This window comes from Bombina bombina, chromosome 6 (genome assembly GCF_027579735.1).
Source record: "Bombina bombina isolate aBomBom1 chromosome 6, aBomBom1.pri, whole genome shotgun sequence".
Classification (NCBI taxonomy): domain Eukaryota; kingdom Metazoa; phylum Chordata; class Amphibia; order Anura; family Bombinatoridae; genus Bombina; species Bombina bombina.
In genome coordinates, this window is record NC_069504.1 from 1106535349 (window position 1) to 1106548610 (window position 13262).

Below are 13262 nucleotides of genomic sequence, written 5' to 3' on the forward strand. Positions count from 1 at the left end.
TCAGAGAATTCTCCTTGCGCTTGATAAATCTTGCTCATAGTATTCAAAGCACCTCATAAACTCCCTTTTAAATAGGCTGGCCTCTCTGTCTCTATTTCCCCACCTACTGGAAGACTGATTTCTGTTGCCACCTACATTATACTTATTAACCCCTAATCTGTCGCCCCCAACATTGCCGACACCTACATTATAGTTATTAACCCCTATTCTGCCGCCCCCAATGTCGTCGCAACCTACCTACAATTATTAACCCCTAATCTGCCGCCCCCACTATAATAAAGTTATTAACCCCTAAACCTAAGTCTAACCCTAACTTAAATCTAATTTAAATAAAAATACTATTATTAAATAAATTATTCCTATTTAAAACTAAATACTTACCTATAAAATAAACCATAAGATAGCTACAATATAACTAATAGTTACATTGTATCTATCTTAGGGTTTATTTTTAATTTACATGCAACTTTGTATTTATTTTAACTAGGTAGAATAGTTATTAAATAGTTATTAACTATTTAATAACTTCCTAGTTAAAATAAATACAAATATACCTGTAAAATAAATCCTAACCTAAGTTACAATAACACCTAACACTACACTATCATTGAATAAATTACCTAAATTAACTACAATTAATTAGAATTAAATTAAATAAACTAAATTATGAAAAAAAAACCCACTAAATTACAGAAAAAAATAAAATAATTACAATTTTTTAAAACTAATTACACCTAATCTAATCCCCCTAATAAAATAAAAAAGCCCCCCCAAAATAATAAAAATCCCTACCCTATACTAAATTACGAATAGCCCTTAAAAGGGCTTTTTGCGGGGCATTGCCCCAAAGTAATCAGCTCTTTTTACCTGTAAATAAAAAGACAATACCCCCCCCCCAACATTACAACCCACCACCCACACACCCAACCCTACTCTAAAACCCACCCAATACCCCCTTAATAAAACCTAACACTACCCCCTTGAAGATCACCCTACCTTGAAACGTCTTCACCCAACCGGGCAGAAGTGGTCCTCCAGAGGGTCCGAAGTCTTCATTCTATCCGGGCAGAAGAGGACCTCCAGACGGGCAGAAGAATTCATCCAGGCGGCATCTTCTATCTTCATCCATCCGGAGCGGAGCAGGTCCATCTTCAAGACATCCGACACGGAGCATCCTCTTCCTTCCGATGACTAACACTAAATGACGGTACCGTTAAGTGACGTCATCCAAGCTGGCGTCCCTTCAATTCCGATTGGCTGATAGAATTCTATCAGCCAATTGGAATTAAGGTAGAAAAAATTCTATTGGCTGATTGGATCATTGGAGAGAATTTTATCAGCCAATCGGAATTGAAGGGACACCATCTTGGATGACGTCACTTAAAGATACCGTCATTTAGTGTTAGTCATCGGAAGGAAGAGGATGCTCCATGTCGATGGACCTGCTCCGCTCCGGATGGATGAAGATAGAAGATGCCACCTGGATGAAGACTTCTGCCTGTCTGGAGGTCCTCTTCTGCCCGGATAGGATGAAGACTTCGGACCCTCTGGAGGACCACTTCTGCCCGGTTGGGTGAAGACGTCTCAAGGTAGGGTGATCTTCAAGGGGGTAGTGTTAGGTTTTATTAAGGGGGTATTGGGTGGGTTTTAGAGTAGGGTTGGGTGTGTGGGTGGTGGGTTGTAATGTTGGGGGGGTATTGTCTTTTTTTTTATAGGTAAAAGAGCTGATTACTTTGGGGCAATGCCCCGCAAAAAGCCCTTTTAAGGGCTATTTGTAATTTAGTATAGAGTAGGGATTTTTATTATTTTGTGGGGCTTTTTTATTTTATTAGGGGGATTAGATTAGGTGTAATTAGTTTTAAATTTTTTTAATTATTTTATTTTTCTCTGTAATTTTGTGTTTTTTTTTTCGTACTTTAGTTTATTTTATTTAATTGTAATTAATTGTAGTTAATTTAGGTAATTAATTTAATTATAGTGTAGTGTTAGGTATAATTGTAACTTAGGTTAGGATTTATTTTACAGGTATATTTATATTTATTTTAACTAGGAAGTTATTAAATAGTTAATAACTATTTAATAACTATTCTACCTAGTTAAAATAAATACAAAGTTGCCTGTAAAATAAAAATAAACCCTAAGATAGATACAATATAACTATTAGTTATATTGTAGCTATCTTAGGGTTTATTTTATCGGTAAGTATTTAGTTTTAAATAGGAATAATTTAGTTAATGATAGTTATTTTATTTAGATTATTTTAAATTATATTTAAATTAGGGGGTGTTAGGGTTAGACTTAGGTTTAGAGGTTAATACATTTAATATAGTTGCGGGGACGTTGGGGTCGGCAGATTAGGGGTAAATAAATGTAGGTAGGTGTCGGCGATGTTAGGGATGGCAGATTAGGGGTTAATAAAATTTAACTAATTTTTGCGTGGCGGGAGCGCGGCAGTTTAGGGGTTAATATATTTATTGAAGTGGCGGCGATGTCCGGTCGGCAGATTAGAGGTTAAAAAATGTATTTAAGTGTTTGCAATGTGGGGGGGGGGGGGGGGGCTCGGTTTAGGGGTTAATAGGTAGTTTATGGGTGTTAGTGTACTTTTTAGCACTTTAGTTAAGAGTTTTATGTTACGGCGTTAGCCCATAAAACTCTTAACTACTGACTTTTAAATGCGGTAGGAGTCTTGACAGGAGAGGGTGTACCGCTCACTTTTTCCAAGACTCGTAATACCGGCATTAGGCAAATCCCATTAAAAAGATAGGATACGCAATTGACGTAAGTGGATTTTCGGTAAGCTCAAGTCGCGGAAAAAAAGTGAGCAGTACACCTGTACCTGCCAGACTCGTAATACCAGCGGGCGTTAAAAAGCAGCGTTGGGACCTCTCAACGCTGCTTTTTAAGGCTAACGCAAAACTCGTAATCTAGGTGATACATTTTCTGTAGCCAATACAGCAGTATAGCATTTTTAGCAAAGATGGAAGTTTCAACAGGCAGAAATCTGACAAAATAAATGTAAAGAAGCTATTTGCAAAGAATTTAATATGCAGGTAAATTGGATTATTTGGAATATATTTAAAGTGAGAAATGTTATTGTACATTGTCCCTTCAAAGATAATGCAAATATTTCAAGTTCTGTATTGAAGAGTATTATATTTGTGCAGTATTAAAGATAGCTCACAATGGAGGAGGTTGGTAACGGAAGTCACATACAGCTGCCACTTCTGATTGGCTGACCGGGTATGGCCTACTGCAGTGCTTCTAGTAAGCTAGCGCCAGTAATGCAGAAATGCCAATTAGTGCATTATGCAATTTCAACATTAGAATGTCCCTTTAAAAATGTTTTTTTGTATTGGTAAGTAACATCGAATAAAAATTTAAAAAAACAAACAAACTTTTAAACTGTTATATTGTTGGTAATATTTGTGTTACAGTCATGAGACATATTCCTTGAAAAGCCACTTCAGTACGTTTATCATGTTTCTTATGCTGCAACCAATTGATAATCAAGCATTCACTACATAGAATGTAATGCAAAGCACTTTCATCATTTATTTTGTCTGCTTTTCCTATCATTTGTCTCTGAAAATTGTAGTGTTTCAACTCCACCTAGAGACGATGGAGTCCAACCTGCAAAGTGATTGGTTGATATCTGCAAGAGCTTGTTTATAACTGTTCCTAATTGGCCACACCCCAGGAAGAAAGATAAACAACAGTCAAAAGGCTTTTTAATTGATGTGTTTCAGTCCTGCAACAAAATGCTTTTAAAACAAGTATGTTTTTGCAATGTAGTAAATAATTTGGTGCATAAATAAAAAATCCCTTTAAACGTTTTTACTGGTAATTGCATATAAAGCCATTTTACAGGTAACAGTTAATGATTATGATAAAGCAATTTTAGAGTTGATATCATGTGAAGTTGTGTTCTAGACCAGTGTTTCTCAACCTTGGTCTTCAAGTACCCCTAACAGGTCAGGTTTTCATTATAGCTGAACCGGTGCACAGGTGAAGTAATCAGCTGATCAGTAACCATAGTTACTAACCTGCTCTCACCCATCAGCTGATTATTTCACCTGTGCACTGGTTCAGCTATAATGAAAACCTGGCTAGTTGGGGGTCAATGAGGACCACGATTGAGAAACAATGTTCTATACCTCTGTATCTAGGAATAAGTTTTTCATATTACAGATGCAGAATCTTGTCTCGTGAAAGTAACGGTTCACTTTCCATACTAATGCCCATACAACCCACAATACCTATCAGTATAGTCACCATCCTGTGACTTGATGCCTACTTTCCAATGCACATGTCTGCTTTATCCATTAATAAGACTATCTAAAATAGATAGTTTCAAAATGTATTGCAGTGCATTGTTTAACTTTTTCAGTGTGGTCCGTAACATGACACAGTCACATGACACAATCATGAACTTCCTGTTAGATTTGCATTAAAGGGACAAAAAAAGAAAACACCTACAAAATGTTTCTTTCCTGATTTAGATAAAGAATATAATTTAAAAAAAGACTCCAATTTACTTTTATTATTTCATTTGTTTAATTCCTCAGATATCCTTTGTTGAAAAAATAGCAATGCACATGGGTGTGCCAATCACACGAGGCATCTATGTGCAGCCACCAATCAGCAGCTACTGAGCCTATTTAGATATGCTTTTCAACAAAGAAAATTAAGCAAATTATGTAATATAAGTATTTAGAAAGTTTTTTTTTTAAAAATTGCATGTTCTTTCTTAACCACAAAAGAAAAAATGTGGGTTTCATGTCCCTTTAAATTTAAACAGCTTTAACTTTAAAGAAAAATGCCTACGTTTTCTAAAAGCAAGTTTCTTACAGTCTATTTTTATGATTTAATGGGGAAAACAGATTTAAACTAGCTCTGTAGGTTTAAATGCAATAAAAGGGACATGAGTGTATAATTTCTATTATCAAATTAACTTCTTTTTCATTGTATTCATTATTAAATAGATACCTAGATATTTAGTGTGCACGTGTCTGGACAACTATATGCAGCAGTTTGTCCAATAATGCTTTTGACTATCAGATAGCAGCAGTGTTAAAACTTTTTTTTAACAAAAAATGCACACACTATCTAAATCATAAAAGAAAAAGTTTCGGTTTCACGTCTCTTTAAGTTTACGGATTTATGAGTCTATGTTTTTTGATATAAGAAAATTCTGGTAGGATGAGATACACCATAAAAACTATGAAAACCAAAAGAACTAGTAAATACATTTTATCCCAGATTTGTGTGATTTCTGTTTCAGTGAAAAATTTCCAAGAATACCCTTCGTACCAAAACACAAACCAAATAGACCCAACAACGTATAAAACAAATGACAACTATAAAACTTCTATTTCTCTTTATATAAGGCTCTGTCTGCTCACATCCATTGTGTATCCAGAAGATTTGGCACAGCTTTTTCCAAAATCAATAAAAATGCCTTCTGAGTCAGAGTCTATAGACTCTAAAATTCTATCAACTATTGTCTCAGGGCTGGAAGATGGGACAGGGAGTAATGGCGAGTCTGTGTGTGGCTCCTCTCTTGAAGTCTGCTGTTCTTCACTTTGGTTAGGATTCGCTACAAATTGTCCGTTGCTCATACTGTGTCTGTCCTGTTCCCCTGGGGGTTGGGTTTTGGTGGCAGACATGGAGAGTTTGGAGCTGCTATCTAGAATTGTGGTAAGATTGGAGTAACCTTGGATCTCCAAAAGCGAAGTCATTTCGGACACTGAGTGCCTTCGGATTCCAGTGCCATTGGTTGCTAAATTCTCCATCTCATACTCGGCCACAGGAGTCAGGAGAGGGTTGTTATAACTCTTGGATCTCACAACAGGGTTCTTAGTGATGACATCCCCAGACTTTGGACAACGTCTAAACATGCGCTTTTCTGTTAAAACATAAAATAAATGGGTTATTTCTAATTTTCACCCAGGGCAATAATTTAAGGCAAAAATATAAAATATTTCATTAACATAGCAATTTAAACCTGGCTTTATTATTTTTCCATTAATTCATTTAAATAACCAATATATTTGAAAAATATTACATTTGCAGTTCCCCGTAAGTCCATTAGATGGCAGCATATACTTTTGAATAAGTGTTGCAGTCCCTTGAAATATTTTTGTATCAGTTATTTGTAGAGCACCAACAGATTCCGCAGGAATGCAGCGCTTCAAAATAAAACCTAAGGAAATTGTACTTAAAGGACAACTAAATACAGTAAAATAATCATAATCAATAAATACATAATAAAAAGACAATACAAAAGCACTTGGAATTTAAAATGAGCAGTAGATTTTGTTTCTGTCAAATTTCAAAGTTATTTACATTTTCCTTAATAATGCATCATGTGACAGCCATCAGCCAATCACAAAATGCATATACATATATACTGTGACTTATTGCACATGCTCAGTAAGAGCTGTTGACTTAGAAAGTGTGCATATAAAAGAATGTGCATATTTAGATAATGGAAGTGAATTAGAAATTTAATATTTTTTTTAGAATTGTGTGAATCATGAAAGTTTAATTGTGACTTTACTGTCCCTTTAAGCATACTATGCATATACTTTCCTGTAATTTAACTCTAAATTATTATTTGTTTTTTTAATGTTACCAGAAAAAGACTGGAGTGTACAATGCAAACGTCACAACCCAGTTTTATCACTTCTCTTTTTATATAATGATTGGCCACAGCAGATGTGATGAGATAAAACCACTCAAGAGGCTCTTCAAGGGGTATGTCCCTGGACTGCTAAACCATGTTGAGCTTGCATAATTTACAAAGCAGCACTTTATCTATGATATATAGTATGCATATATAAAAACATAATTTATGTAAGAACTTACCTGATAAATTCATTTCTTTCATATTAGCAAGAGTCCATGAGCTAGTGACGTATGGGATATACATTCCTACCAGGAGGGGCAAAGTTTCCCAAACCTCAAAATGCCTATAAATACACCCCTCACCACACCCACAATTCAGTTTAACGAATAGCCAAGAAGTGGGGTGACAAAAAAGTGCGAAAGCATATAAAATAAGGAATTGGAATAATTGTGCTTTATACAAAATCATAACCACCACAAAAAAAGGGCGGGCCTCATGGACTCTTGCTAATATGAAAGAAATGAATTTATCAGGTAAGTTCTTACATAAATTATGTTTTCTTTCATGTAATTAGCAAGAGTCCATGAGCTAGTGACGTATGGGATAATGACTACCCAAGATGTGGATCTTTCCACACAAGAGTCACTAGAGAGGGAGGGATAAAATAAAGACAGCCAATTCCTGCTGAAAATAATCCACACCCAAAATAAAGTTTAACGAAAAACATAAGCAGAAGATTCAAACTGAAACCGCTGCCTGAAGTACTTTTCTACCAAAAACTGCTTCAGAAGAAGAAAATACATCAAAATGGTAGAATTTAGTAAAAGTATGCAAAGAGGACCAAGTTGCTGCTTTGCAGATCTGGTCAACCGAAGCTTCATTCCTAAACGCCCAGGAAGTAGAAACTGACCTAGTAGAATGAGCCGTAATTCTCTGAGGCGGAGTTTTACCCGACTCAACATAAGCAAGATGAATTAAAGATTTCAACCAAGATGCCAAAGAAATGGCAGAAGCTTTCTGGCCTTTTCTAGAACCGGAAAAGATAACAAATAGACTAGAAGTCTTACGGAAAGATTTCGTAGCTTCAACATAATATTTCAAAGCTCTAACAACATCCAAAGAATGCAACGATTTCTCCTTAGAATTCTTAGGATTAGGACATAATGAAGGAACCACAATTTCCCTACTAATGTTGTTGGAATTCACAACTTTAGGTAAAAATTCAAAAGAAGTTCGCAACACTGCCTTATCCTGATGAAAAATCAGAAAAGGAGACTCACAAGAAAGAGCAGATAATTCAGAAACTCTTCTGGCAGAAGAGATGGCCAAAAGGAACAAAACTTTCCAAGAAAGTAATTTAATGTCCAATGAATGCATAGGTTCAAACGGAGAAGCTTGAAGAGCTCCCAGAACCAAATTGAAACTCCAAGGAGGAGAAATTGACTTAATGACAGGTTTTATACGTACCAAAGCTTGTACAAAACAATGAATATCAGGAAGAATAGCAATCTTTCTATGAAAAAGAACTGAAAGAGCAGAGATTTGTCCTTTCAAAGAACTTGCGGACAAACCCTTATCTAAACCATCCTGAAGAAACTGTAAAATTCTCGGTATTCTAAAAGAATGCCAAGAAAAATGATGAGAAAGACACCAAGAAATATAAGTCTTCCAGACTCTATAATATATCTCTCGAGATACGGATTTACGAGCCTGTAACATAGTATTAATGACAGAGTCAGAGAAACCTCTTTGACCAAGAATCAAGCGTTCAATCTCCATACCTTTAAATTTAAGGATTTCAGATCCTGATGGAAAAAAGGGACCTTGTGACAGAAGGTCTGGTCTTAACGGAAGAGTCCACGGTTGGCAAGAGGCCATCCGGACAAGATCCGCATACCAAAACCTGTGAGGCCATGCCGGAGCTACCAGCAGAACAAACGAGCATTCCTTCAGAATCTTGGAAATTACTCTTGGAAGAAGAACTAGAGGCGGAAAGATATAGGCAGGATGATACTTCCAAGGAAGTGATAATGCATCTACTGCCTCCGCCTGAGGATCCCGGGATCTGGACAGATACCTGGGAAGTTTCTTGTTTAGATGGGACGCCATCAGATCTATTTCTGGAAGTTCCCACATTTGAACAATCTGAAGAAATACCTCTGGGTGAAGAGACCATTCGCCCGGATGCAACGTTTGGCGACTGAGATAATCCGCTTCCCAATTGTCTATACCTGGGATATGAACCGCAGAGATTAGACAGGAGCTGGATTCCACCCAAACCAAAATTCGAGATACTTCTTTCATAGCCAGAGGACTGTGAGTCCCTCCTTGATGATTGATGTATGCCACAGTTGTGACATTGTCTGTCTGAAAACAAATGAACGATTCTCTCTTCAGAAGAGGCCAAAACTGAAGAGCTCTGAAAATTGCACGGTGTTCCAAAATATTGATCGGTAATCTCACCTCCTGAGATTCCCAAACTCCTTGTGCTGTCAGAGATCCCCACACAGCTCCCCAACCCGTGAGACTTGCATCTGTTGAAATTACAGTCCAGGTCGGAAGCACAAAAGAAGCCCCCTGAATCAAACGATGGTGATCTGTCCACCATGTTAGAGAGTGTCGAACAATCGGTTTTAAAGATATTGTTTGAGAAATCTTCGTGTAATCCTTGCACCATTGCTTCAGCATACAGAGCTGAAGAGGTCGCAAGTGAAAACGAGCAAAGGGGATCGCGTCCGATGCAGCAGTCATAAGACCTAGAATTTCCATGCATAAGGCTACCGAAGGGAATGATTGTGACTGAAGGTTTCGACAAGCTGCAATCAATTTTAGACGTCTCTTGTCTGTTAAAGACAGAGTCATGGACACTGAATCCATCTGGAAACCCAGAAAGGTTACCCTTGTCTGAGGAATCAAAGAACTTTTTTGTAAATTGATCCTCCAACCATGATCTTGAAGAAACAACACAAGTCGATTCGTATGAGATTCTGCTAAATGTAAAGACTGAGCAAGTACCAAGATATCGTCCAAATAAGGAAATACCACAATACCCTGTTCTCTGGTAACAGACAGAAGGGCACCGAGAACCTTTGTAAAAATTCTTGGAGCTGTAGCTAGGCCAAACGGCAGAGCCACAAACTGGTAATGCTTGTCCAGAAAAGAGAATCTCAGGAACTGATAATGATCTGGATGAATCGGAATATGCAGATATGCATCCTGTAAATCTATTGTGGACATATAATTCCCTTGCTGAACAAAAGGCAAGATAGTCCTTACAGTTACCATTTTGAACGTTGGTATTCGTACATAACGATTCAATATTTTTAGATCCAGAACTGGTCTGAAGGAGTTCTCCTTCTTTGGTACAATGAAGAGATTTGAATAAAACCCCATCCCCTGTTCCGGAACTGGAACTGGCATAATTACTCCAGTCAACTCTAGATCTGAAACACATTTCATAAACGCTTGAGCTTTTACTGGATTTACTGGGACACGGGAAAGAAAAAATCTCTTTGCAGGAGGTCTCATCTTGAAACCAATCCTGTACCCTTCCGAAACAATGTTCTGAATCCAAAGATTGTGAACAGAATTGATCCAAATTTCTTTGAAAAAACGTAACCTGCCCCCTACCAGCTGAGCTGGAATGAGGGCCGCACCTTCATGTGGACTTAGAAGCAGGCTTTGCCTTTCTAGCTGGCTTGGATTTATTCCAGACTGGAGATGGTTTCCAAACTGAAACTGCTCCTGAAGATGAAGGATCAGGCTTTTGTTCTTTGTTGAAACGAAAGGAACGAAAACGATTATTAGCCCTACTTTTACCTTTAGATTTTTTATCCTGTGGTAAAAAAGTTCCTTTCCCACCAGTAACAGTTGAAATGATGGAATCCAACTGAGAACCAAATAATTTGTTACCCTGGAAAGAAATAGAAAGTAAAGTTGATTTAGAAGCCATATCAGCATTCCAAGTTTTAAGCCATAAAGCTCTTCTAGCTAAAATAGCTAGAGACATAAACCTGACATCAACTCTGATAATATCAAAAATGGCATCACAGATAAAATTATTAGCATGTTGTAGAAGAATAATAATATCATGAGAATCACGATGTGTTACTTGTTGCGCTAAAGTTTCCAACCAAAAAGTTGAAGCTGCAGCAACATCAGCCAAATATATAGCAGGTCTAAGAAGATTACCTGAACACAGATAAGCTTTTCTTAGGAAGGACTCAATTTTCCTATCTAGAGGATCCTTAAACGAAGTACCATCTGACGTAGGAATAGTAGTACGTTTAGTAAGGGTAGAAATAGCCCCATCAACTTTAGGGATTTTGTCCCAAAATTCCAATCTGTCAGACGGCACAGGATATAAATGCTTAAAACGTTTAGAAGGAGTAAATGAATTACCCAATTTATCCCATTCTTTGGATATTACTGCAGAAATAGCATTAGGAACAGGAAAAACTTCTGGAATAACCACAGGAGCTTTAAATACCTTATCCAAACGTTTAGAATTAGTATCAGGAGGACCAGAATCCTCTATTTCTAAAGCAATTAGTACTTCTTTAAGTAAAGAACGAACAAATTCCATTTTAAATAAATATGAAGATTTATCAGCATCAACCTCAGAGACAGAATCCTCTGAACCAGAGGAGTCATCAGAATCAGAATGATGATGTTCATTTAAAAATTCGTCTGTAGGAAGAGAAGTTTTAAAAGATTTTTTACGTTTACTAGAAGGAGAAATAACAGACATAGCCTTCTTTATGGATTCAGAAACAAAATCTCTTATATCATCAGAAACATTCTGCACCTTAGATGTTGAAGGGACTGCAACAGGCAATGGTACTTTACTAAAGGAAATATTATCTGCTTTAACAAGTTTGTCATGACAATCAATACAAACAACAGCTGGAGAAATGGCTACCAAAAGTTTACAGCAGATGCACTTAGCTTTGGTAGATTCAGCACTTGACAGCGATTTTCCTGTAGTATCTTCTGACTCAGATGCAACGTGAGACATCTTGCAATATGTAAGAGAAAAAACAACATATATATAAAGCAAAATTGATCAAATTCCTTAAATGACAGTTTCAGGAATGGGAAAAAATGCCAATAACAAGCCTCTAGCAACCAGAAGCAATAAAAAATGAGACTTAAATAATTGAAACTAAAGCGACGCCCATATTATTTGGCGCCTAAATGCTTTTGGCGCTAAAATGACGCCACATCCGGAACGCCGACATTTTTGGCGCGAAATAACGTCAAAAAATGACGTAACTTCCGGCGACACGTATGACGCCGGAAACGGAAATAGAATTTTGCGCCAAAAAAGTCCGCGCCAAAAATGACGTAATAAAATGAAGCATTTTCAGCCCCCGCGAGCCTAATAGCCCACCGGGAAGAGTCAAATTTTTGAAGGTAAGAAAAATGAATAAATCAAAAAATGCATTATCCCAAATATGAAACTGACTGTCTGAAAATAAGGAAAGTTGAACATTCTGAGTCAAGGCAAATAAATGTTTGAATACATATATTTAGAACTTTATAAACAAAGTGCCCAACCATAGCTTGGAGTGTCACAGAAAATAAGACTTACTTACCCCAGGACACTCATCTACATATAGCAGATAGCCAAACCAGTACTGAAACGAGAATCAGTAGAGGTAATGGTATATATAAGAGTATATCGTCGATCTGAAAAGGGAGGTAAGAGATGAATCTCTACGACCGATAACAGAGAACCTATGAAATAGACCCCGTAGAAGGAGATCACTGCATTCAAATAGGCAATACTCTTCTCACATCCCTCTGACATTCACTGCACGCTGAGAGGAAAACCGGGCTCCAACTTGCTGCGGAGCGCATATCAACGTAGAATCTAGCACAAACTTACTTCACCACCTCCATCGGAGGCAAAGTTTGTAAAACTGAATTGTGGGTGTGGTGAGGGGTGTATTTATAGGCATTTTGAGGTTTGGGAAACTTTGCCCCTCCTGGTAGGAATGTATATCCCATACGTCACTAGCTCATGGACTCTTGCTAATTACATGAAAGAAATTATTTTAATGTCCCTTAAAGCTTTTTACTGTCTGTCCCATTTTCTCCAATTATCTCAAATTTATCTAGAGTCTTATTCAAGCTTATGGACCATTTATTATATAGACAGGGAACTATATTGCGCTTTCAGGGAGTGATGCAGCACCCACCGCTGGAATTTAATATTGCACAAGGAATCACATTTGCAGCCCCGCCCCCTGCTCTCACATAACCAATGCACAAGGATTCACAAGTGCAGCTCCGCCCCCTGCTCTCACATAACCAATACACAAGGAATCACAAGTGCAGCTCCGCCCCCTGTTCTCACATAACCAATACACAAGGAATCACAAGTGCAGCTCCGCCCCCTGCTCTCACATAACCAATACACAAGGAATCACAAGTGCTGCTCCGCCCCCTGCTCTCACACAACCAATGCACAAGGAATCACAAGTGCAGCTCCGCCCCCTGCTCTCACACAACCAATGCACAAGGAATCACAAGTGCAGCTCCGCCCCCTGCTCTCACACAACCAATGCACCAGGAATCACAAGTGCAGCTCTGCCCCCTGCTCTCACACAACCAATACACAAGGAATCAC

At 37.6% G+C, this 13262-nt stretch overlaps 1 protein-coding gene across 4 annotated transcripts in view; it reads right to left on the reverse strand.

Moving 5' to 3' along the window:
- Positions 1-3711: 3711 nt before the first annotated feature.
- PRR5 (proline rich 5) overlaps positions 3712-13262 on the reverse strand; it is a 269954-nt gene continuing 260403 nt past the window's right edge. For all 4 annotated transcript variants that reach the window (XM_053719045.1, XM_053719043.1, XM_053719044.1 and 1 more), the window contains one exon: positions 3712-5905. In XM_053719045.1, coding sequence (XP_053575020.1) covers positions 5379-5905 — 527 coding nt within the window. In that variant the 3' untranslated portion in view covers positions 3712-5378. The remainder of the gene's footprint in view (positions 5906-13262) is intronic.